We start from the raw sequence: 26,368 nt of genomic DNA, 5'->3' as shown, positions 1-26,368 counted from the left end.
CCAGAAGAATTCTACACTCATTCTAGAACCATGTCACCTTTTCAGACGTAATTTTAAATCATGGTGTCTCAAACACAAATTAACTTGAATATTTAGGTATGGCATGCATCTCCAGAATCTGAAGACTCTGAATTTCTTAAGAGGAAGCTCATTCGATCAGAACAGATTTGAGGCTTAGTTTTAGTCCACATCTCAGTCACCAAACATCAAGCTTGTTACAAGAAGTCTAGCATTCTAACCAAGAGAAGGAAAAAAAAATAATAACCAGAGCTTTTTCTGTATCTCGGTCAGACTACCTCTGAAAAATTCCTTTATTCTGATAGATTTTATTGAGCAGCGACAATTTCATATACAGATGCAAAAAAAAAAAAATCGTCTGAAAGAATCCATGTGCTACACTCAGAGAAAAACTGGTCTATAACAGAACTGAATAGAAATCACATGCTAGAGAGCACTGTGTCATTTAACTCTCAAAACTGCCTAAAGATGACAGGTATGTTATTTGGGATAAGCAAGAAGCTATCTTGTCATTTAGATTCATTCAAAATACAAGTTCTTCAAATTGTTCTTTTTATACAAGGTGTGCCAAAGGTTTGAGAAATACCAAATTTTTCCCAAAATGGTGTTTCCATCGCAATTAACATATCTCCAACTTTTATAAAATACATGTATATTCTGAAAAATGCAAACTGAATAGTAACTAATTTCGGCCTTACTAGGGGAGATATTGTTTTGAATTTTTTAATATAAAACCATCACAAATGTTGAGGTTTCAGGCTTTAAATTTATTCTTCCTTATGCAAAACCAAAGCACTGAGAAGTCCATTAAATAAAGTGCGGGTCTTGCTTAATTAACCTATTTTGCAAGTTATTGACCACGGTAACACCTGCTCATATCAGAGACTCCAAAGCAGGGGGAAGCCATCTAGGTAGAAGTTAGGAAGTAAAATTATATAGATCAACCACCATTAATAATTCACAACAGTATACAAAAAGCAGGGGAAGGAATGGTGCAGAGATGAGGTTACTTCTGTGTGGCAACACTTCCCACTCCTTCTCCACACATACCTCACTTCACAAAACCTTTTAGATACAAATAAAATAGCCATGACCTTTCTTCCTCCTCTGCATGATTAATTACTTAATGTATTATTAATTGGAAAATGTAGCTGAATTTCAAATGCTTTCATTCTCTCAGCATATCATGCTGTCTGGGAAGCACCGATTAAGCTGTTCATCAAAGGTGAGCAGGCAAGGTCATGGAGGCTGTGCCTCTTCAGTTATTCATTACCTGTCCTAAATAGTAATTAACAACAGCAATATTTCCATAAATCAAAGCTTTTCTGATTACCTTCGGATGATAGGAGGTTGGGGGGGAAGGGAAAGAAGGAATCAGTGTATGGGGGTTTTGCATGTATCGCTTTTTTCACCATTTCTTCTAGTGCCTACTTGAATAATCGAATCGATACTTTGACTGCCATATAAAACACAGAATTTGATTTCAAGTCAGCAGGATTTCTACACTGAGTAAAGAGGAAATTATGGTTTCTTTTCTCCCTTCCCTATGCTCCACCCCAGCTTTAAAGGGGTATTTGGTCTAACAAAACTTCTCAATTACCAAGATTGCAATATTTACTATTTTTGTTCCTTTTTATTACCTCCATTATCAAGGTTAAAGTGGGGATCTCAGACCATGGCCTTGAGGCCATATTCAGTGGGGCTCCAAGTTTATAAAGAAACTTGTCCTTCAGTGTCTGGAAGGTTTCTCACCTTGAGGCATTTCAGGTGGCAAATAGTGAGGCTCTTGAGCGCTGACATGCACCCAGTCGAAATCATCGTAGAGGTCTTGGTGGTAGTCACAAGGCCCAGGACCATCATCAAACGTGCATCCTCCTAGAGAAGAAACTTGTTATTAGTTTATTTAAAAGCAGATATCTTCCAAGAGTCAAGCAGAGGGGTTTTTCTAGGCTCCACCACAACGGCAGTGCCCACACAGCCTTGTACCACAGTTCACAGGTTTCCATTTACAAAGCTAAAACCTCCACACAACCCACCCATCAGTGTTCCCCTCTCTTTGGTAAAAACATCACTACTCCACACAATCAATTTCCAAGAGCACCTTCTGTCAGAGCAAATCTTAGCCTGAAGTCACCAATTCAAGTGAAATCTGCCTCAGAGTCTGTGTGACAAAGAGCAACATGCTATCTAGACCACAGGGGAAACTGAAAATAATAGACCAAGCTCAAAGACCAAAGATGAAAATCAAAAACTCTGATGCATTGAAAGCATAAGCAGTACAAACGCTGACAACAAGGATAAATACCGTGCCCAAAACAGTCAGAAAAAATAATTAAAATTAGAAATTAAGTAATTGCTGAAGAATGAATTTGGTAATATTGATTTACTAAATCAGTCTACCATAACATAGCAAGGCATTTTTTCAGGGTCACACAAACAACAAAGAGGAAAACCTTACAAGAAAAGTTGTGAGAAGTGACAGAGAGAAAGAAGAATGGAAGGAATGTAAATGATGAGAGGAAAAAAAGAAAGACAGAATTCCCATGTAGCACAATAATGTTTGTCTCGTCTCATTCAGTAAGTTTTTTATTCCATTCTTAACTCAAGGCCATTAAGTAGGCTGGGAAAAGAGACAAGAAAGCATGACAATCACAGAAAAAGATCAAGGTTTGAGAAGGAAGAAACAAAGGAATCAAAAGAGCCTGGTCAAAGAAAAAGCAGATTGTAAAGGCAAAAAAATACAGATGTCATGCATACAATTCTGCAGCAGCTGTTATCTCTATGCATGGCACACAGCCCTAGAGTTTGCTCCTCCTACTCAAAAACAAAAGGCAATAGCAGGAGAGTGAAAGAGAAAACACAGTGCATTCATCATTATTTAGGTGGCATTTTTTAATCCAGAAAAGTTATATAAGAACAAGAAGGAGACTAAAGACAATTTTTGAAAGTCAAGGGACACATTTCTTGCATCTTCTTCTCCCTATCCTCAGCAATTCCAGCACATCAATCCAAATGACAATGCTCACCAGAACAAAAGTTCCTTTTGCTAAGACACTTCTAGAATAACAGGGGTATTTAAATTGACTTTGTTGTATGTCTTTTTTAAATACAAAATATGGGACAAGTACAGAGAGAACAAACAAAAAACCCCTTATTACAATAGATTCCAGTGTTGCCCTACGATGAGTCACCACCACAGCACAAACAGCCGACACCCTTCCCGGCCTGCCGGGGTCTCGTCCTCAGGAGGTGAATGGGCTGGAGGTGGAAAAGGGGAGATTGAGGACCAAGAGCTACAGTCTGTGCTCATTTCTGCCCTCTGTACAAGACATACACAGTGTGCAACTCAGAAAGGCCAGAGAAAAACAAGAACGTGCATGTGTGTCACCAAACTGAGAATGAAAATGTTTTTATCCCACCCAAAACAGCATATTCAAGTATCACATAACAGGCAGAGAGTTTGCACAGAGTTCATATCTAGGGAAGAGAAAGTTCCTTTTACTAAATTCCATAAGCAAATCTACACTGTGTCCCACACCAAGAGATGTTGCATCTTTAGTTAGGGATAACTCAAATAGTTCCCACAAATCTGCAAAAGTATTTATCATTTTGAATGAATGACAAAACCAAATTTTACATAATCCTACGTCACCCAAAACCCATTGCAGACACGTACCCAGGCACTCCCAGAATTACCTGTTTACCAAAGTTTCACCCGGCAAGGACAACACCAGAACAGAAAGAAAATTCTACACTGAAGCAAAATTTGTGCTAAATCCTTGCACGGTAAACCCTTAAAACTTCATATGCATCTCTGTATTAACAACACTTGCTCAAACATCACCCTGTGACAACACAGGCAGAGCATCAACAGCAGCAACAAAAACATCTCAACATTTTATTCCCTGTTCTAGGTTGGTTACTACATCAGTGTCACTGTCAAAGACTGCAAGGCACGAGAGAAATATTTGTGTATCAGAGAAATATTTATACTTTTCAATGTACCAACTCCAGTGCCCTCAATGTTATCAGTGATATTTTTCTAATTAACATCTATTATAATAAAGTCAAAAAGACTTAAAACATAAATCATGCATTTTGATTTAACTTGCATTACACTTCTGTGATCACTCTACAGCAAAAAAATTGTACATTTCCTTCAACATTTTACTGATAAATGAATAGCAGTTTCCCTTAAAGGGAAGTTATCAGTCTGCTGTCCCAGCACCAAAATGACATACGGCTTTAAAGCACATGCCTGCAGGGCACCCATTACCCTTTTTAATGGTTTAAGTGCCCTCAGTATATAAATTTAAACTACCAATGAATCTTTTAGACTAGTTTGGAAGATGAATGTCCTTAATTGCTTGTCTTTGTACCCACTATTAATTTTAGTTATCAGAGTTCTGATTAGCAATAACAACGCACCCGTTAATACGCAGCAAGCAATCCCAACCTCCTTGTGTGCACATCGTGGCTGCACCCACAGAACAAGCAAGTGCCCAATAACCACGTGCACATGAGCAAAGTTTGAGGACAGATTATCAACCCATTACAAAATCAACCCTGTAACAACTTCTTGAACCAATGGCTTCCTCTCGTGGAGCACACTGCCACCTTACCTCTTACCAACATACCGAGACACTTCAAGGTAAGTAAACAACCAGTGCTGTAGTGTTTTAGCTAGAACAGCACAAGACAGGCCAAGTATTTCAAACCCCCTGCAGACTACTCCTTAAGACTCAAAACATGAGCAAATTCAGACCTCTCCTTTTCTGTTTTAACAGTCAATTGCCTGCATGTTATTTCGATAACTCCAGGCAGTAAGAGACAAACCTAGGGCAACATGCTGTGTGGAAAACACCAGGAAAAGAGGTGGTGAGTGGGTGAAACCCGCAGTGATGTATTTTTTTCCAGCCATTTGTTCAAAACTGTCTACATTTTAAATCAAACCTTAGACCACTCAAAAGTAAAACCACACCTGACAAAAGTACACAGTAGGTCAGGACTTATAAGTACCCTAATACAGCTACTGGGCCACTGTCCACAATAATGTAACAGCATTGCTCAGGGAAGAGAGTGGATCAGCTTGACGAACATTCACTACCTTCCAATGAAGTTCAGCAGCTGAACTCAAGTACCCATTTATATTTGTTGCCTAACATCTTGACAATAGTCTGCTAATATCCTACAAATGACAAGTCAGAAAACTCCTAATAAGCCATTTGTAATTTCTCCCAAAACTCAATAAAACAGTACTTCACTATCAACCACTGTCCCATTACCTATCACCACCACATTCCTTTAGCTACTGCTGATGTATAACTCAAAATTTTCTTCAATACTACCCCACCACTGGAATTTGTCCATACCCACCAAGACACACATCCTACCACAGTGATTGTACACCTCTGCTCAATCTCTGAGCTGGAAGTAAAGTGCTGACATTCAAATGGTTTTGGATCTTTCACTACTTAAATCCACATTTGCTTTAGATTTCTATTATCATGCTTCTGAAAAAAATGGCAGTAGCAGCAACAGTCAAGAGTAATACACCAGATGGTCTGACCTCAGCAACCTGATGAGGGCCAAAGGACTGGGATGCAAGGCAGTCAGTAGCATCTCCTCCTTTCAAACAACAATGCCATCAGGACACAGCCCAGAAGAGCTGGATGGGACAGACAGCATCAACCAGAGCCATGAACTGCCACACCTGCAGTGGTGGCAGCAGCCATCAAGTCATCCTCAACAACCAAAGACAAACAAAAAGAGAAAAGCAGGTAGTCCATCACAAACAAACACCCCACCAACAGCTGGAATAGAAAACTAGGAAGACAGAATTCTAAGTGTCTATGATTATTTTGTCATACTACTAATTGTATTTTGGATCAATCAAATTTGTTCAGTTGCTTGTGAAGTATTTGGGAAACATTTACATTTCACGGAAAACAAGCCAAACAACAATTCACTGTATCCATTATCTTTTCTCATAAGCTTCACTAGGTTATCAACTTCAGCTTAAACAGACCGAGAACTCACACACTCCCCTTTCAACATCCTTCTAAAAGATAAGTGATAAATCATACTAGCCTCAAAAAATTTCCTGCCTACATGTCCATTTTCATTTACAAAAGATAAAGAATCTTAAATGTTCATTACTAAAAGAAAGATTAATATCTCACACTGAACTCTCAGAAAATAAATTAAAGCTCTGCTTAATAACAAGGTCATGAAGATTAACCTAAATTTAATCTCAAAATTAATCATAAGATCCCCAAAATTAACCAAAATTTAATGAAGATTATTATTAATAAAGATCATATAGTCAAGATTTAAATATCATCTATTGTGGGGGATTGACCCTGGCTGGACACCATGTGTCCACCAAAGCTGCTTTATCAATCCCCTCCTCAGGGGAGAGAAAAATATTTTGAATGACCTTTGGGTCACTCATCAATTACCATCATGGGCAAATCACACTCAATTTATTACAGATCAAATCCAAGTACTGTAACGAAAAATAATATCAAATCTAAAAAAACCTTTTGTCGCACAGAAAATTTTTCTCCTTAAATCTGTTATCCCAGAGGCACTAACACTACTTCTGACAGGCTCAGACAGGGTCTTTCTTAGAGCTTGGCATTGGCTCTACCAGACACAGGGGAAGCTTCTGGCAGCTCTTCACAGAAGCCACCCCTGTAACCCCCTCAGCCACCAAAACTTTGTCACACAAACCCAAAACACCTATAAAAAGCTATTTTGAATTATTTATTTATTTACATTTAAAGATAAATTACATCTTTTTAAAAATATAATAATTCCTTAGCAGCAACACTTGGTTCTAACATTGCCCTGTGATTTTAATTTGTCCTATCTCCTTTTATAACAACCCAGGAAAGAAGAGCTAAACAGATCTTTTTCTCAATCACGTTAAAATATAAATGAGGTTAAGACCAAAAGAAGCACATGTCAATAACTGCCACTGATAAATGGAGGCCCATTTCTACTTTAATGTGGACTCCCAGCTCAGGACTAAAAGAAAAACTGATTCTGAATTTAAATAACGGATCTTTATCTAACAATTCCAAAGTTCTCACTTCACTCCCTAGAGATTATGCCACTTCTACTATTTAGAATAGAAACATTCAGTTGCACAACAGCATTAAATTAAATTTAAGATACTCATAGCATTTATTATGAATTGCATTTTAGGGATGATGCATTGACTACTGAGATCTACTGACTTCTAGATAAAAGCTACTATTCCCTATTAGCATGTAAAAAGTCTGTATGCCTGTTTTAATATTTAGATTTTAGAAGTCTTCATTACTTAGTTCTATAACTTTTTCAGGCTCAGAATGGCACGTGTAGAAAGACAGTTGAAAGCATTCAACTTAACAGTTTAGTTCTGGGACCTGTTTTTGCATCTGAGCACTTCTGGTGTTAAGCAAAATGCAAAGCACACTAGTAATATCCCGAAGTTCATGCTCTTCCATTTTAAGGAGCTGGTTGTAAGCCTGGAAGCTCATCCAGTAGGAACAGGCAGATCACCAACACAGGAAGGAAAAAAACCCCACAAAAACAAAAACAAAAACAAACAAACAAACAAAAAAAAAAACAACAAAAAAAAACAAACACCAAGAGCACAAGAGAAGAGCTGTATTAGAGGCACACAAGAAAGTCCTGTCAGCACAACTTCTCCCTGTGCACAGGGCTCAGTTACCAATTCAGTTTCTTTTGGGACTTCCATGTATGAAGGTGCCACATCAGAGATGAAATACTCTTTTCTCATTCAGCTCAAATGACTACTTGGAACAATCTACTCCTTCTATTCAAGAGCATGCTTTTATTTTTCTCCACCACCTGCTGTAAAAGCATAATGAATAGCTCCAAATCTATCAAAGTAGATAGGCTCATGGCAAGAACCCAGAACAAAATTATGTTGATCTGTGATGTCAGGTAAAATTCTTGTGGTTTTTTTTTTCTTCTCACATTGAGTGGTGAATTCAAAGGTTGAAGATAAAGATGCTGCAGCGGGTGTCTTTTCAGTCATATACATTCCAGGTACAAGTTCTTCTTTTAAAAATCACCCACCTACCACATTAATTTTCTGTTTTTATCACAGCACACCTGGAAGCACAGGAGGTTCTCATCTTCTAAAGGGACTACATTATTTCTGTTATCAGCATTTTAAAACACCTTGACTGCAGAGCATTCAGACACCTGTTAAGACTATACTAAGAACTGATGTTAATGCAGTTAGAGAATAAATTTTAATGACTAATGTTAAAATGCTTATGTTAAGTATTACCTGCTGAAATGTAACACTGAAACAACTTTAATTAACCTATGGCATCTAAAAAGGCAGAAGATCAGAGGCACTATTTAGTGTTAAAAAATAACCATGAAAAGAGAATTACAGATTCTCCACTACAGGGAGAAGTCATACTAAATACTAAGAATATTTCTCTTCCTTAGAGTGGTATCTTATTTTGTAGTACTAAAACTCATTTCATCAAAGAACCAATTTCAGGTAATAGCAATTTAAAAAAGCAACTAAACTCAATGACCTGCAAATTTTTTTTTTTTAATTTTTCCAGATTTGTTCTTAATATCAGGAAGCTTTAATCACCCTCTTAGCTTAGGAACTTCAGCATGGAACTCCAAGTCTCAAGAATGTAAACACCAACAGCAAAATAGGAAATACGGTAAATTATTCCTAAATTAACATATATAATTTTTTCTAAAAAGGAAGTGGACAGACCTCTCCCATATCAGTACCTGCTATAAATCACTTTGAAATTAAAACCATCCCACCCTCCAAAAGTCACAAAGTAGTGTCATAACCAAGGAGAAGAGTAGGGGACAATGCTAAACAGCTTACAATCAGGTCCGATCCACATATATTCCTTTTGGGTTTATGTCTTCCATAATCCTTATTAATAAATAGCTAATTTAATAACACCTAACTTTAGAATGGAAAGATAGGAACTGGATAATTATTAGGTGCAAGTTATGGAGAACGCATGAAGCCTCTGGTGGATATCCTTTCCTGTACTCTTCAGGGTAAGACATCACTATCAATGCCAACATTTATCCTAACTTCAAATATTGGAAGAGCATCCAGATTCACAATTAGGTGTGGTCTACCTGACCATGCCATTTATTAGATTTCTTTTATTAAATTAGCCTCTCTCACTCTCTATACCCAGCCTGGAAAAGGTTTGTACATCTCCAATTTCAAAAAGCTTCACATTCACTGGCAAGAGGAATCTTTTCCATGCTTTACCAGCAGTGAACAGGATGGAAAAACGAAAGAGATGAAGGGGAGAAAAGAACAGTCTCTATTTACACTGTCTTTCAGTTTCCAAACTAAGCAAAACATAACCTAAACAAAAGTGTCTTTAAATTTCCTCTTGTTCTTCAGAGAAAACGAGCTCTTCTGTTCTTCAATGAAGAGGTGACAACAGGTAGCTGTGAAAAGTCACAATTGTTTAATGTCTTTTTCATCCTTTCTTGACGTGGAAAAGGCAGTGGAGAGCAAACAACCCTACATATGCAGATCACTTTATATAACTGAAGTTGCCAAGACAATTTCCATTTCAATTCACAAGGCATTTCTGAAACCATGAAAAGAATTAACAGTTTCATGAAAGGATGTATAGGCTTTCATCAGGATATAAGTCAAAACCTCCACAGAATGACAAAGCTCTTTCATATTTCAGCTTATAGGCTGCAAACTTCAGTACTCCTGCAGTATGCTGAGCAAAATTCTGATCAATTGCACTGGTGACAAGAAGCTATACCACTCAAATACAAAAAATTAGGGTATTGAGGGGTGGAATCATGTTTTTGAAATTAATAAATATTTTCATAACTTTATCAATAGTAAAACACCAACAAACAAGTTCTGTGACCTCAAGAACACAATTGAGAGTTCCAAAAATAAAGCATTCACTTCGATTTTTTAATGGATATGTGGTCTTTCAGGGCTGCTTCTGAAAACTACACCTGTACCAAGACAGAAAATGTAATGTAGATATCACAGTCTCTGGCATTTCTACTAAACATTATCACAATATGCTGTTAAAAGGCAATGGGTAAGAACAAGATTAAGCTCAGGAGGAGTGCTGGATGAAGACAGCCCTAGAAACAGTACATTAAATCACAAGATTTTCTTCATTGAGTGTTAGGTTATTCTGTAACTTACTTTCCAAAGGGGGGGAAAAAAAAAAAAAAAGCTGAAACAAGGATTTGGAAGAAATAAGTTCACAGTTCAACTTCTATGTCTACTAATCATGCCACCGCCACAAAAACATGCCTAACAACTACATCACTGAATAAGCTGAGTTGGAAGGGACCCATCAGGATCATCGAGCCCAACCCCTGGCCCTGTACAGCACCACCTCCAAGAGTCACACCATGTGCCTGAGAGAATTGTCCAAACACTTCCTGAACTGTCAGGCTTGGTGCTGTGGCCACTTCCCTGGGGAGCCTCTTCCAGTGCCCAACCACCTCTGGGTGAAAAACCTTTTTCTAATATCCAACCTAAACCTCCCCGACACAACTTCAGGCCACTTCCTTGGGTCACGTCACTGACACCACAGAGATCAGGGCCTGCCCCTCCTCTTCACCTCAAACGGATATTGAAAACCACAATGAAGTCTCCCCTCAGTCTCTCCTTCTCCAGTCTGAACAGGCCAAGTGAGCTCAGTCACTCCCCATTATGGTTTTCCCTAAAGGCCCTTTACCATCTTTGCTGCCCTCCTTTGAACACTTTCTAATAACGTAATCTCTTATATTTTGAGATGCCCAAAACTGCCCACAGCACAAGAGGTGAGGCTGCCCCAGCTCAGAGCAGAGTAGGACAATCCCCTCCCTTGCCCAGCTGCGACACTGTGCCTGATGCACCCCAGCACATGCCTGGCCCTCCTGGCTGCCAGGGCACTGCTGGCTCATGTTCAACCTTCTGACAACCAGGACCCCCAGGTCCTGGCACTGCTTTTTAGCATCTCGTACCACCCTATTACAACTTTGACAGTTTAGCCATAAAACTGTGGACAAGTTATTTAAAGTTTGTTCTAGAACCCTCTCTTTTGCTATCAGTTATAAGAACTTCATTCAACAGACAAAAGCAAAAGCTTCCAGCTAGACAATAGGAGTAACCATTCGACAAAAAAGAAAGCCTCCTCTTTGAGAACAACAAACACAAATTACCACAGCATCAGTTCAGAAGCCAGACAAATGAGTAAATGAGAGAAGTGTACATAAGTTATACAGACTGAAGTTTAAAAGGAATTCAAGGAACAGACGGGTACAGAGCTCAAAATGAACGTGGACAACATGAAAGCTGAGGACTTCCTAAGGGGAGGTGAGAATAAGACTGTATAAAATATTAAATGGTCATGCAAAAAGGAAGATCAAATTAAACGCAAGGAAATGGAAGAGCTCTGATGTTGAAAATGACAGAAGCTGTTACAAAAGGTCATTTCTGAACTCTCAGAAGGAGATAAGTCCAAGAAGGTAAAGAGATGATTGAAGAGTTCGGTCATCGTATAAACCCAGAGTCTCGAGAGGATGACGAGACCCTCTCAGAAGAGATTTTTTGAGAAACAACATCAAGGCACATAAAGGATTAAGCTAGCAGTGAATCACAAAACTTGGACACCTGAATAGGAGGGGCAATGAGCAATACTGAGTTTAAAAATATACCTTCGTACACACAGGCACTGCCAAACTGAGAGCCAAACCTTTTGTATCAGAACTGCAGATACTGCTCCAGTTTCTTATTTTGTAGTAAGAAAAGTGGAAGTGTAGAAAGAAAAGTATTTTAACATGAGGCATATCTTTTAATGGAATCCAGCAAGATGAAAGGGAGGTTCAAAAGAAGAACAGTGCAAATGTATCTGGAAAGCAGCGAAGGTTTCTATACCCATGGAAAACAGCCAATCTTCCAAATTTAGTGAAAGTTCCAATGAGATACAGACCAACAACTAACAAATTCAAGATATAATGGGCCCCAATCTACAAAATCAGAGAACAGTTGAGTGTGGAAGGGACTATTGAAAGCCATCTGGTCCAACCCCTCTGCTCAAGCAGAGCCATCCAGTTGTTTAAGACCATGTCCCAACAATATCCCCAAGGATGGAGATTCCACAATTTCCCTGAGCAACCTGAGCCAGTGCACAGTAACCCACACAGTTAAAAGAAAAAAACAACAAAACAAACAAACTACCCCAAACAAAACAAACAACCAACAGCAACAAACTCATGAGTGTTTATAAGTGTTTCCTGGTGGTCAGTGGGACTCTCCCTGTTCGGGAGACAGAGTCAACAACCTCACTGATGTCTAAGCAGACACTATTTGCTGATGTCCCTCACAGATCTGAAAATGGCGTCAAGTATGAGCTGTTCCATCACCTTGCCAGAATCAAAGTTAAAGGGAGCAGCCCATCCTTTCCTGTCTTCTCCTTGCATAATCTCCTATTAAAATTCCTATTCAATCTCCTATTCAATCTCCTATTGAACTTTTCTCAACAACGCTTCGTATTTTCCCTGGTATCAAATTGAAGCTCTGCACTTCCTTTTTGGCTTTAACACCTTTTATTCAATCACAAAGACAAGTATAACATTGCCTTCTGAAATGTTATGCTTAAAGATGAACTAAAGTATCTCAGAAAATCTAAGATAAAAACCAGAATTATATGAAAACTTTTCATACTAAACAAGCTGAGAACAGTAAACATAAAGAAATAGATATTTGTCTTTTATCTTCTATCTTTCCTCTTTAGACTTACAAATCTGAGTCTTCCTTTACAGATGCCCTAAAGAATCAAATGAATGTCAAATGGATGATCCATTTCACACACTACTCTTTGTATTAGTTGTTACTTCATTCTTCAGCAGAGTAAGATTCATCAAAATATGTCCTAATTGTGAGGAAAATATCTTAGGTAGATTACACTGGGAGAGACTAATCTGACAACAAAGCTCTTTGACACAGAGAAACATACATGATGCCAATAACTCTCTTCCTTTTTATCTTGTAGCCAAATCACTACTTGCTGTTGAACTGATTTAAAATATAAATTGTGCATGTAAGCAAATAATGTGTCTCTTCTCTCATCAGATTTGGTCCTCAGCAAGACCTCTGATGAACTAACAGCACAAATCATCACACCATTTTAAACAAAATTACTGATATGCCATTAAACTTAGCTTTACTTGTGCAATTAAAAAAAACTCCTAACAGAAATTGCAATAGGTGCATAAACTTCTAGCAAGAAATCACTATTTTAGGGCAGAAATATTTATAATGTGAATAGTAGAGATACTACAATTTAACAAACAAAGGTAAATTATTGTATGGCTTCCCAGGGAATTGAGGTCAAGGACTTAAATTTATGTTTTTATCTGCAAATTTGCACTTGAGTTTCAATAAAACTATTACAAGAATACTTAACTTTCTTACAGTATTTTTCAAGCAGATACAAGTTGTATTAAGTCACTTCTTAAATGGAGAAGCATTCTCACTGGGTTGGCTTTTTAAAACAGTGTAAGCCTAAAGGTTAGATAAAACCTACTTTAGAAGGGCAATGAACTCATAGCTTTTGAAGGCAATCATCTGTCTGTATCCTGAAGGCACACTGCCCAAAGCACAGCAAGAACAAAGAAGAACTATTCTGACAATCTTACCACTTTAGCACACAAGTTAAAACATCCCTTCATGTTACACATTGCACAGAAGTGCAAGAAAAACCACGGCTGAAAACTGTCCTAGTAGACACTGATAGACGCTGCCAGTGCTAATCAGAGCATAAATCAGTCTTTAGATTTTAAGTCTGAATTAAATATTTTCAGGAAAACATCAGTTTGATGCTTAATAATAGCTAAAAGATAATTCAAGAGTTAAAACAGAGAAAATTTAGAAAAGAATACTGAACATTTCTTTACGAAATTATAAGCCACATCCAAAATTCTTGTTTGGTTCTAATTTTCCATCTCCTAAATTTTATAATAGAAATAATAAAGGCTTGGGGAACATTTGAAAGGACAAAAGGAAAAGAAATCTCACACTTCACTATTGGACTAACTTCTCTTTTTTCAAATTAGATAAGACATTTACATATTCAAATTGAAACTGTACAAGTATTACATGCCCAGGTTTTCACAATATCTTTTTAGTTATCCTATGGTAGTATATTTACAAAGATGTGTGTGAAAAAGCATTCACTTTTTGGTATGCCATTATCCAAAACAGCATGCAATTTTCTAGGAAAAGGAAAGAAAGGCTGCAGCAGGATAAGCTGCTAAAAAGTATCATTTTAAAAATTCCTCCCATATCTCATCTGAGAATGAAAACCTCGTAGAAAGAGAAAATATTTGAAGAGCTTCACATTTGAGGTTCCTTCTGGTTTTTAAAGCCAGAAGAAAAAAAGTGAACTTTTTCAGTGGACAATGTGTGTCCTAATGCTTGCATCACCTGTCACTATAAAAAAAAAAAAATTAAAATAAAAACACTAGCCTCTTCACAAAAGCAGTATTCTTCATTGTTTCTTAATTTTTCTCTATTTTAACTTTAAGAAAGCTCAACATTGGCTCTGTACTACCAAGATATCATTTAAAGGTTAAAATGCAGAACATAATGCAGAGCAATACATTCAGAAAAAAAAATTTCATGGAAGCCAAAAAAAAAAAAAAAAAAAAAAAAGTAATACAAAAACCAATACTTAATAGCCAACACATAATCTGGATGCAATGAATGAAGCAATAAGCATAATAAAAATTTTGCTGATTTTGAAACTAAACACTTTAGTACTAGAGGAATACAAGTAGTTTGTAGTAAAACAGCCTCAAAGTGTGACCAAATTTCCTCCCTCATTTTTTGCCATATCACAATCAGCATGACACAGTGAAAAAACAAGTATGTTTTGTTCATATCACAATTTGTTAAGAAAAAAGAAGTGACAGGTACTGAAAATTGGGAATGGCTGTTTTAAGTTCAAGTACAAATCCATGTCACCCACAAGCACCGTGAGATTCTGTCCCCTCCTTGCATACACGTTTAAGAAACAAAGACAGACTCCAGGTCTTTTTGTGTGCATCTCATCTCTGGGTGTCCTCATCTACAAATGCATTTGCAAACTCTTTGTTCTGCGGGGTTGACTCCATCATACCCCTGATCGGAAGTGGTCTTCTGTCTAAACTGAACCTCAGCCTGCCTTTCTGGCAACCTTATAGAACTGCAGCACAAGTTACAACCACCCTTTTTCACTCCACACTTGATCTCAGGTCAGTACTTCTTTTCTCAAGTATTACAGGTACCATCATTCAACATTGACATATTTCTTCAAGCCTTTTCATGTGTCCTTCACTCCTGCTGTACTCAATTTTTGAAGGATAACTAAACAGCTTCTCTGAGACACGCTCTCTTCCAGCTTCATCTCCCTTTAACCCAATCACTTTGGCATCTCTACTCTGCCCTTGACAAATGAGTCTTCTCCCACACTTATCTATTCACAGCACTGCTGAAAAGACTCTTTTTAAAGCCCATCACTTTGGCTGCATTCCACTTTCACTTCCTCTCTCTCCATTTTCAAAGAACAAACTTTATTTCTGTTACCTTTCACTGTTTATGCCCACTTACAGAAAGTCAGCCAATCCAACTCAACAAAACTCATGGCAGCAATTGGCAGAGACCCATTCCTCTGTTGCTGCTGTTGGATTTGCTTTCCTCTGGTTTAAGCAGTTAAAGCAACACAGAGGGTTAGAGGGGGAAGGGAATTAGGGGCTAAATAAGCACAAAAGAAAAATAAGATTACAAGAGTGCGTTGGTAGAATAAGAAATAAGGCAGATGTGTTTAGAGGGAGATGAGAAAACATGGAGGCTTAGGCAAGCAAATCCTTTGGTTGGCAATGCTTCCTCCTTTTAATTGCCCACAGGTATCCAATGCAGGGAAGGGGTAATCTTACCATACTACTCATCCAAGTTGCCAACATCTGTTTAAGAGTCAGAATGGTCAACCTGGCAAAAGTACAAGCACTGTGGGTAGCTAACAATATGCAACTTTTCAGAGTTTTTTAAAAGATATTGTAGTTACAGCTGCCTTGATACCATCTCTAAAGTTGAGAATGAAGTGCAAGTGCAGCTCAAAGCTGAGAACCAGACTGAGAGGCCAATAGCATTATTCTTCAGTCTTGCGCTGCTTCCATCTCATACCACCTACAGTGCAAGGAGAATTGAGAATGACTGACTTTGCCAGCACATCCTTTACTATAAAAAGAGAGAGACATTGTCAGCACCTTCTCTGTAGTGACTAGCAACACACAGACCATTATGCTTTTGTCTTGATCTTTATACAGACCAGTTATATGGAAAATACTCCTCGTCATCCAGCCCAAATTAGTATCAGCTAGAGTTAACTTGGTAGACACCAACACATCATTACAGCTGCAAGCTCTTAGAGGCAGTCTTTATTTTTGTGATCCACGAAGGGAGATATGCTTCAGGGTTAGAGGAAAGTTGAGGCAGATCAACATCATTTTGATGCCATTAGCTCAACATCTTCCTTGTCCGTAGACCTCTCACTAAAGCAAACTATCACCTTCTGTTGACAGAAACAATCACCTTCAAATCAGGACAAATCACAGAATGGGTCAGACTGGAAGGGATCACGGTGGATCATCTGGTCCAACTTCCCAGCTCAAGCAGGGTCATCCTAGAGCACGTTACTCAGAATGCTGTCCAGACAGTTCTTGCATATCTCCAGTGAAGGAGAATCCACAGCCTCTCTGGGCAATCTGTTCCAGTGCATGGACACCTACACAGTAAAGAAGTTCATTCTCATTTTCAGGTGGAATTTCCTGTGAATCAGTTTCTGACATTGGTTGTATCGCTCAGCTGAGAGCAATACTACTGAGAAGAGCCTAGCTCCATTCTCTTAACACTCTCCCTTGAAATAACAAAAAGAATTTTCAGGAATTCCCAGATCAGTTATATAAAGGCGAGTTACATTTTGTAGAACTAAATCACCACTCAGAATTTGCTGCAAGATTCTCTGTTAATCCATCTCATAGACTAGTCAACGTGGCAGAGCTAATTTTTAGCATTGGCTGTGTTCTGAGGTCCTAAATTTGACACACCATTTTGCAGATTTATAGCAGAAAATGTTGACGACTGATGCCATTTAGAAGGTACACTGAGACAGTCCACTAGCAAACCCATCCAGAATAATCCCTAAGTGATCTCTTCCTACTCCACAACACCAGCAACTGTTTTCAGTCTCTGCAAGAACAGCTCAACAGAACAGACCATAACAGTAGGTATGAGGACTAGGGCTCCACATTTTCAAAGCTCTAATTTGTGTTATCCTTCAATCCATATATGCTGATGACTTCTGTCTGGATAACTATTGTTAATACTTTTTTTAATCCTGAGGGAAGCAGGAATTGCAAACTGGCAGTTACAGCGCGCTTTTACTGCAATTGGCATATTTTCCATCTCTAGTAATGCTTTTGGGAGTCAGTAGCAGAGCATTTCCAAAAAAGAGCTCTAACAAAACAATCCACATCTGTTCTCTTTCAGCAACACTCTCAGTAGGTCTCTGACTTACTCTGGCCACCTGATAAAATTGGATGCAGCATCCTCCCTCTAAGCCCAAAAATCACAATAATAGTCTACACAGCAGCAATATTGGATCTACCCAGGGATTCCTCATACTCTCTGGACATCTGCTCTTCAGTGCTGCTACTCCACAGCCTGAATATCCTGCATCAGTGTGGGCCCACCTACCTTACACGTAGCTGCCACGCAACTCCACACTACTCTGAGTGTCATTTCAGACTACAGATGGTATCCCTACCCCAGCTGCCACTGCTGAGTCACACTGCTCTGCCATTCGCTCACTTTGAATACACATTTGCTGAAACAGTCACAAAGACTGAAAGCTCATCTGACTTCTTGTACCCAGAACTGTTTTGGTATTAAACATCACGTTTTTTTCTTACTGCCAACTTTGTCACTTCATGGTTTGTCAGTGGCAACTCACTAGAGAAAGATAAGAAACCACACAGACATGAGGTTTTGCTCAGCCTCACTACTTCAGGATGCTTCCAAAGCTCCTGTGTGATGGCCAGAGAGGCCCTTGGTGCATGCAGGCAGCCTGGGACCCAGCTGCATTACAGCTGAGTGGAGCACAGCTTCATGCAGATATGGTAAGCAACAAATCCACAGAGCACAGGCTTCAACCCAGAGCAGTCATGGGCTAATGCAAGAAATTTCATTTCCAAAAACTGCTCTGGTTTGGTTTTTACACACACATCAACAGCAGCGGTAATGAAATTTGAAAGCTGATTACCAGAAATATTTTGCTACCTCCTTTCTAATCCATCTACTTCAACCCACTCAATACTACTACATTCAACCCATAAATTAGAAAATTAGAAAATATCAAAGAGGTAAAGTACTAGAAATAAATTAATTTGTTAGATAACAGGCAACCCAACATGGATTGGAGACTGACTGTCAGAAAAAATTTTCATTCTTTCAGCATGCAGTTACAAAAAGGCATGCAGGTCCAAATCTATTCTCATATTTTGTGCACATAATGTTAGGCAAGATAGGTGTTCTCAGATATTATTCAAGACATGTGATTACCCACCACATGATAGTTTTACAACTAATACTTCTAAAAACAACAGAAAAGAGAATCTTCACTTACTCTGAATCAATTAGCAAATAAAAAAACATGAAAAGACAGGATCCCTCCTAATCCTCAAATCTCCTTTGCCAAAGTAGGAACAGCGCTATCAGAATATACAGTGGGTTTTAAGAAAAGGAACTTTCACCATACAGATGAAGAAAGGCCATCTCCTCAGCTCACCCCATCATCCTTAAATCTGTACATTACAGAGAGAAAATATACAAGAATATATGAACTCTACACCACCAAAACTAATCATACTTGTTTAGAAATGGTAAAAGACAATTAGAAGCAGCTCAGATGGCAGAAGACAAAAAGAACTAAAGACTTTTTTCCTTAGGCCAGAAAGTTTTTACATTAATGCTACTCTGAAGAGGGTTGTCTTTTTTGCTGTCAGGAGCAAGTGGACATCTTCGTTCCTTGATACAGTAATTTAATTCTTTGCTGCTTTTAGGTCTTGCAAACCAGAAATTCACAACTCTAATTTCAGAAAGTAAGCAGAGGAGGATCTAATTTGAATTAGTTTTAAATTATACAGTCATAAATGAATTAAGTTTATTCAATCAACATTTTCAGGTCACCTTTAAATCTCCTGCTACCACTTCATATGCTAGACTAATTGCTTCAGATTCATCTTTCTTTCCTCTGAAGACAAAAATCATGAAAATTAAATGCTCTTACATTTCTACAAGATGCAAACACTGGTGCTTTAATCAGCAAGCAACTAGCTGACAGAAAGCAGTCAGAGTTTTGAATATACTGGACATACAAATATCCTAGTTGGCCTACGGGTGGGGGCAGTGAACAGTGCTGCTGATGTAAAGAATTCAAGAAGAAGAAAGTGTCAGTTCAAGAAGACAAAGAAGATGAGGAGCAGCACTGGAGTGACATGGTTCTGCCCTAGGACATAACCCTGCTGAAGAGTCCTCACATCAGCTGTGCCTGAAATATGTATAATCAATGTGAAGTAAGCCTTAGCTGTTACTCAGGATTAAATATAGTAGGAATACGTAAGTGCAGATTGATGCTAAAATTACAAGAACTTTTTAACACAGATATTTGAGTTCAGATGTTATGCATACAGGGGCTATTTACACACATGGTAACGCTTCTAACGTAGCAGTCTTCTTCAACTCAGGCTGTCAAAAATAGCAGGGAATGGGTAGGAGGAGAGGTGCTCCTCTTTATCAGCAGCATCTTAATTTAAATTGATAAGGTGAAAGGAAAAAAAAAAGTATTAAAATGTGAAAGAGAAGGGTAACAGTGAATAAGCATTAGATGTTATACTTGATTTTTCCCAAGAAGAAAAGACTTGATATCAAATTCTTTTTATATAAACCATCAAATACAAACCAGACAGAATGAATTCTTGGGAAAAAAATTAATTAAAATATTTCTAGTTAGAATCACTGTTGTTAAATACTTCATGACGAATTATCACAATAAATGTCAAACTCCCAATTAATGAGCAAGCCTTAAGTCAGTCAGTGCCTAAAGATACCAATTACAAAAGTAACAAGTAGCTTCAGTCAAGTTCCGGCCTACTCATTTATAAAGACTTCAGGTACTGTTCTGCAGAAAAAAAAGTGCTTTATATATGCTCCTAATATAAGCAGGGACCAAATAGTGGTAAATAGTGGGTTCTGCATTTCTATTTTTAATCAAGTATGTAATATTAGAATGAACAAAAATATACTTACAACTAACGTTCTTAATAATACGGAATTTACCCAGGGGCACCGGCAATAAGACACTTTTCCTCTGAGTTTCACTCCTCTTGCACTGACAGAGGGCTAATGATCAGAGGCAGCTACTGCTTTGGTTCAATAGAACATTACTCAATATAGCTTCATTGCAAAAGGCTTGGAGATTTTCACCAACCCTATTTGAAATACTCTGTTCTAATTCTTTCCACTCCATTTTATTTTTGTGAGAACCAAGTCCTGTAAAAACTAGAATAGATTCAGCTTTTATTAAAAACTATCTGTAGCACACTTGCATTTTTTCAAGAATATAACATCGTGCTCAAAAAAATCCAAAGTTATTCTTACAGATTCATTTGTTTGCAAATTATCTCTTGAGAGATAAGTAGGTAATATCTGCTTTCTGAGGAATCTCTAAAGACAGGGTGGATTAACAACTCCTAAATAATCAGTTTTGTTTCAGTTCATCTCAAAGCCAATGACACATCCTGAGGTTTGATGACAAACTACTGCAACAGCTCCTTGCTGAGCCACTGCTGTTCCTAATTAGCTTTTCTGGAGTGTCAGAACATGAAATTTCCAGAGATGATGGTCACTACGACACTTTTGGCTATGTATCAGTCACTCATTATGGCTTCACCACTTGCTACTGAGAAAAGAGCAGCAGAGAGCTTTAAATTGACAGAAAAGAGAACAAGACCAATTTTTTTTCTTGTTGAAACTTTCATCAAACTATACAAAATTTATTTATATGTTTTAGATGCTTAGGATGCTTCATTATTGTGTCACAAGTGCATAACTTTCCCAGAAGAAAGAGAGATGAAGCTTCCACTACATACAGGAGATTTAATAGAACCATTTCTTTGACCACCCACTCTCCTGGTTGGTAAGTGAAAGCAACTGAATGGTCATTAAATGACTCCAACTCAATTTAGCACTTCCTTCTTGCTTACTAAGCAGAGAGAAGAAAGCAAAAAGTTGGAAGGGAAGGGACCTATGCTATAGGGAATAAGAATTACTTTCTATCAAGGTTCCACAATTTTTCCTCCATAATGCATGAGCTAATGGGGGAACAAATTGCTTTGATAGTGTACACTAAGAATTGTAATTTTATTTCTATCATTCATCTGAAACAGCAGTAACTAAAATGCAAAAAATACAACATAGAGAATACCAGTGGTGTGCTCTGTCCTACAAGCAAAATGTGGGCACACAGAACATCAGTTTTTTGTCCTAGAGGACATTACCAACAGTTAGCTTTTGATTAAAAGGTCAGTATAGATTCAGCCTAGAAATTAAGATACCTTGACTTAATGCTAAAAAATAGCAAGGTGCAAGAAAGAGTTCTCATGTATGACAAAAAATGACATCTTATCTACACCATGTTTTTAAGATTTCTTTTGAAGTATAGAAGTGTTGGGTCATGTTTATCCCTTCTCTCCAGGAGATATATTTGTGCTTTGTCCTGTGATGAAAATCAAGTCCTGTGTTTTAGCAACATCATGTTAGTACTTTAGAGCTGGAAAAGTAAAGTATAACAGTTTTAGAGTTTTAGTAGAGGGGATTTTGTGATGTGGCTTGCAGGAGAGGAAGGGATGTTCTAAAAATCTGACAGAAAAAAAATTAACATTCTAAATGTAAAGGCAACAAAAATAAAACTATTCAGTACAAGAACTGTAACTATGGCTTATTACATTTTGTCTCTGACAGTCAATGATTAGGGAATGAGACAGTCTGAAACGCTTAGCCATTTTGATTTCTAAGGCTAGGAACTTGGCTAATGGAGTAAAGAACACCAAGTCTAATTATGTCCTTTATTAATGAAAATGCATATGCAAGAAAAGATTTGTGACCACCACCTGAAATCCATCTACTCTCATGTGCATATCCCACTAATTACTGAAATCCAGTCTTCCTTATTGAAGGGACAAAGCCAAGTCCAGGCAGAACAGTGAAATCTCTCTTAACGAGCACAAACACAAAAGGTTCCCTTTTCTAACAAGAAAAATTGTGTTCCCATTATCAAGCAAGGGTTGCAGTTACAGCTTCCTAAGTAACGCAAGCAAATTAATCCACGTTTCTCCAAAAGTAGGTGGGATCCTCACTAACTACCCATTAGAGGGATGAAAGTGCCACTGTCACTTCAGCCATGTGCCCACAGCCATAAGGCCTCCCTGCAGGTGCTCCTCCAAGGTTTGCCATCTGGTGCAACCACAGAACATCAGGTTATGGCAAGCAGTGATTTGTCAGGCTCTCTAAATACAGTCAGGATGCCCACACCAGGCAGATAGGGACTTGCTCCACCCCGGTTCTACAGCAGAAGCAAGTTTGCCTTGCCAGCACTCTGAGCCATGGGAAAGCTTTGTAAGTGTGTTAACACAGTGGCCAGCCTGTACCAAAAAGCCCAGACTGGACAAAAAAAATCATATTAGCCTGGCCTGAGTTTTGCATTGGGTCAGCACAGCCCCCTGGATAAGAGCTGACTTGAAGTTCCTCAGGCTTGGAGCATGCTCAGCCATATCCGACTCAAAACATTCTACAGGCATACCCAGTATTAGTCATCTGTGTGGAAAAAAACGCAGCAGAGAGCTGTCATCACCTCTGGAAAATAGCTGTAACAGCTTATACTAGGAGTTAAAGCTGAAAAACAAGTTCAGTTGGGATTCAACATCCTAAATACTCCTATCAAAACAAGACAACTTAAGATAAAATTGTAAAGCCAGTAAACAACAATAGTTTTATATCACTGCCCAGCTAAAAATGTTTCCGTTTGTGGTGGCTTTTTGGGATTTGTTTTCCACAGAGAAGAAGCCTCAAACAAAAAGTTGTGATGCCTCCCTGCCATAAGGACTTAGTGGTAAGTTTTCCCCCATAAAAACAGGGGAAAAAAAACTTAAAACATTTTGCTCAAAGTCATAAAGCATTCTGATGTAGTTTGCCACTTGAGAAGAAAATGAGTCTCACCGGAGCAAAAAGCCAACATAACACAGAGAAATGGCCAGATTTACATTAGCAATAATAACAGTGAAGTGAACCCTGACCTCCTAATACAGAGTACTGTGCTATCAGCTAAATACCAGATTTATGAACAAATCTTTGGTCAGAACAAATCTGCAGGTCTGACCTAAATTTATACGCAAATCAAGACAACTCAAACTCAATTTGGCAGCAGATAAAAGCCTCAAATAGGTACATTCTACAATGGTTTCCCTAATTAGCACTCTCAAATTTGTGCTCACACCTACAAATCCTCTTGACCTTTTAAAAGGCAAGCTTGACAACATATTGTACTGAAACAAGAAGAAATAAAGGCAAAGTGATTTTGAATCTAGTATTGCATAGTGACAGTTTTAAATGGAATAAGAGATTCCCAATGTGTTTGAAGAGCAATAAGCAGTATATTAATACTGCAGAGTCTGGGGTCATTTTATTGGGCTATTTCAAGAGAAAACAGGTCAGACAAACCAGCGCACTGTTTGAAGAAGAGACCATGATCTACACAAGTGTTCCAACCAGTTTTAAAACTGATTAGAATATTTCCAGTGTATAGAGCCTCAAAGGAAACATGATCCATTTTAAGAGGAAATTAAACAGTGATATTCAAACTGCTGCTTCTATTGGCACCAGCCAGATATTCCCAAATCCAGCCCTGCTGGATTCATGTCACAAATATAAAGAGACAAAAGATTCTAATAACCAACAATGACAAAATTAATGAACCTGTAAAAGTTCATTGGAAAACTTACCATAAAACACATTAAGCATAGAGAAATAAAACAATACCTGAAAAGCTGAAAAATATACCTCATTTTTTAAAAAGTAAACGTTATTCTATGTGTGGAAATAAGAATTTATCTGTGGGGATGTGGGGCAGGAGGGAGAGAAGGCACGATATGATTGACAGCTCTTTACACTGAAATATTCAATTAACAGATTAATAATGCCCTGTTAACAGAAAATTCTGAAGCATACAATTTTTGGACTTCCTTATGGTTTTAAATAACTATCTTTTCTAAATTTTTCTAATGTTTCTTAAATAACATGCCTAGAACTGCAGCACCTAAGAAACAGTTGAGTGGTGTCTGCACAGTTCACAGTCTGTTGTTCAACTTACTGTCACTACACATCTCACAGCAGATTGTTTCAAAGCAAAGACTACGTTTATAGCAGCTAATCAAATTTCAGAAAGCTGAAGCTTTTTTATGGCCATGACATCACTTGAAGGATACAGAGAAAAAAAAGAATGCAGAAAATCAAAGCACACTTCAAATATTTAATTAGTACATTAAACCATAATCAAGGTCCACTCATCTCTGTCTTCTTCATAGTTATGTGACTAAACCTTTCTAAATAAAATTACATTGCCTTCCACTAGGTTGAAACCCTTCCTTACCACTTCATTTTCTGCATAAACTAGACTTATTTCATATAAGAAGGAATCAGATGAGAAAAATTCAGATTAACCCCTGAAAAGAATTATGAAAGGTAGCCCTCAAAGGCTGAATAACATTCTGAAACAATAATCACTTTAGCAAGGCAAATCTTTACATTTCAGCTTTGCGTGATTAACATCTACTATATTACTGGTGGTATATAAAACTACTTCCAAAAGCACCTGGAGAAGTTCAGTTAAATGATCATACAACAGCATTGCCAGTATCACAAACACAAAATTTGAGCAGAAGCAAAATTACAGGGCAATTACACCAGCCATGCAAAGAGGTTCACAAGAAAAAAAGTCCAACCTGGAATCACCACAGGTTTGTAGTACAGCTCTAGCAAACTCTGCTTTGTCCTGGCACCATTCTCTCTATTCACATCAAAATTTTATCTCCTTACATAAAATTCAGCTTGAATAAACCTGCTTTATATGTAGAGAGATCTTTTTCAAATTTGTATCCATGTTTCATATAATTTAAGTGAAAAACAGCGTTCACATAAAGTCCAAAAGTTTGACTTCCTAGGTATTTTCTCCTACAGATTTTTCAAAATACAAAGTGGATTGTACAGGTTCAACCCCTCAGTGCAGGTCTGCCGGGTTCAAATACACAGCTCTGGATTTTGAAACTACAAGAAGCCAGGGAACCAAAAAATGACTGCTTGCTACAATGATGACATGTTCCTTTCACACTTATTTGGGGTGTGTAGCTATAGGCATCATCTCTTCAGTCTGTAACATAACATGCTTTTTTTAACTAGCCTAAGTCACTGAAAGTGGTTATCACATTTATTTGGGGATATAGAGATGTAACTTCTCAGTTAATATTAAGAGATAGGAAATACTGTCTCCAGTGCTATTGGTAAATATTGCCATTCTGAAAATAAAACTTTGGAATGCACAAAAAAAAAAAAAAAACCAGTGACACATCTACCTTAATGCTTCCCTCAAAAAAAAAAAAAAAACCAAAAAAAACCACAAAAACAAACAAACAAACAAAAAACCCACCAAAAAAAAAAACCAACAAAACACCACCACCACCAAACTCAGAAGTTGTTGATAGATGCATCTAATCTATCTATGGCTGGGCTGCAGTAGAGCATTTATTCTCATTTTAGAGAATAAACTCAATGATTCATTCAGAAAATGCAAACATTGGAAAAGACTCATTTCTAAAACCAATACACTCTTTGAAGCCCGCTTGTGAAACAGCAGAATGCTTACTTCTGAATTCAAAGGCTCATCTGAAAGGTGAAATATAGAAATATAACTTCAGTAACAAAGAGCTACTATACTATGAAGGTCATTTTCTCTTCTTAGCAGGGAACAGCAGTGGTTCAAGAAGACAGGTTGCCTGGAGGGATAAAAATGCATTCCCTATCTTCCATTAACATTTTTGCAAAACCTGCACTCTTATCAGCAGCTTTTGATACTGGCTGACTCCAAGGCCTCAAAATAATTGACTGGAAGCTATGTTGAAAGAGTCGTGTTTTGTCAGTTCTGTGATA

General features: G+C 37.8%; 1 protein-coding gene across 5 annotated transcripts in view; it reads right to left on the bottom strand.

Annotated features, from left to right (window-relative positions):
- Positions 1-26,368, bottom strand: part of PTPRK (protein tyrosine phosphatase receptor type K) — a 381,996-nt gene that overhangs the window by 296,774 nt on the left and 58,854 nt on the right. For all 5 annotated transcript variants that reach the window (XM_066179209.1, XM_066179211.1, XM_066179210.1 and 2 more), the window contains exon 2: positions 1,771-1,893. In XM_066179209.1, coding sequence (XP_066035306.1) covers positions 1,771-1,893 — 123 coding nt within the window. The remainder of the gene's footprint in view (positions 1-1,770; positions 1,894-26,368) is intronic.

The sequence above is a fragment of the Chamaea fasciata genome, unplaced genomic scaffold (assembly GCF_029207755.1).
Source record: "Chamaea fasciata isolate MVZ Bird 193981 ecotype frontalis unplaced genomic scaffold, bChaFas1.0.hap1 SCAF_3, whole genome shotgun sequence".
NCBI classification, from domain to species: domain Eukaryota; kingdom Metazoa; phylum Chordata; class Aves; order Passeriformes; family Sylviidae; genus Chamaea; species Chamaea fasciata.
Note: the sequence above shows the minus strand (reverse complement) of the source record. Positions and strands in the feature narration are given on the sequence as shown.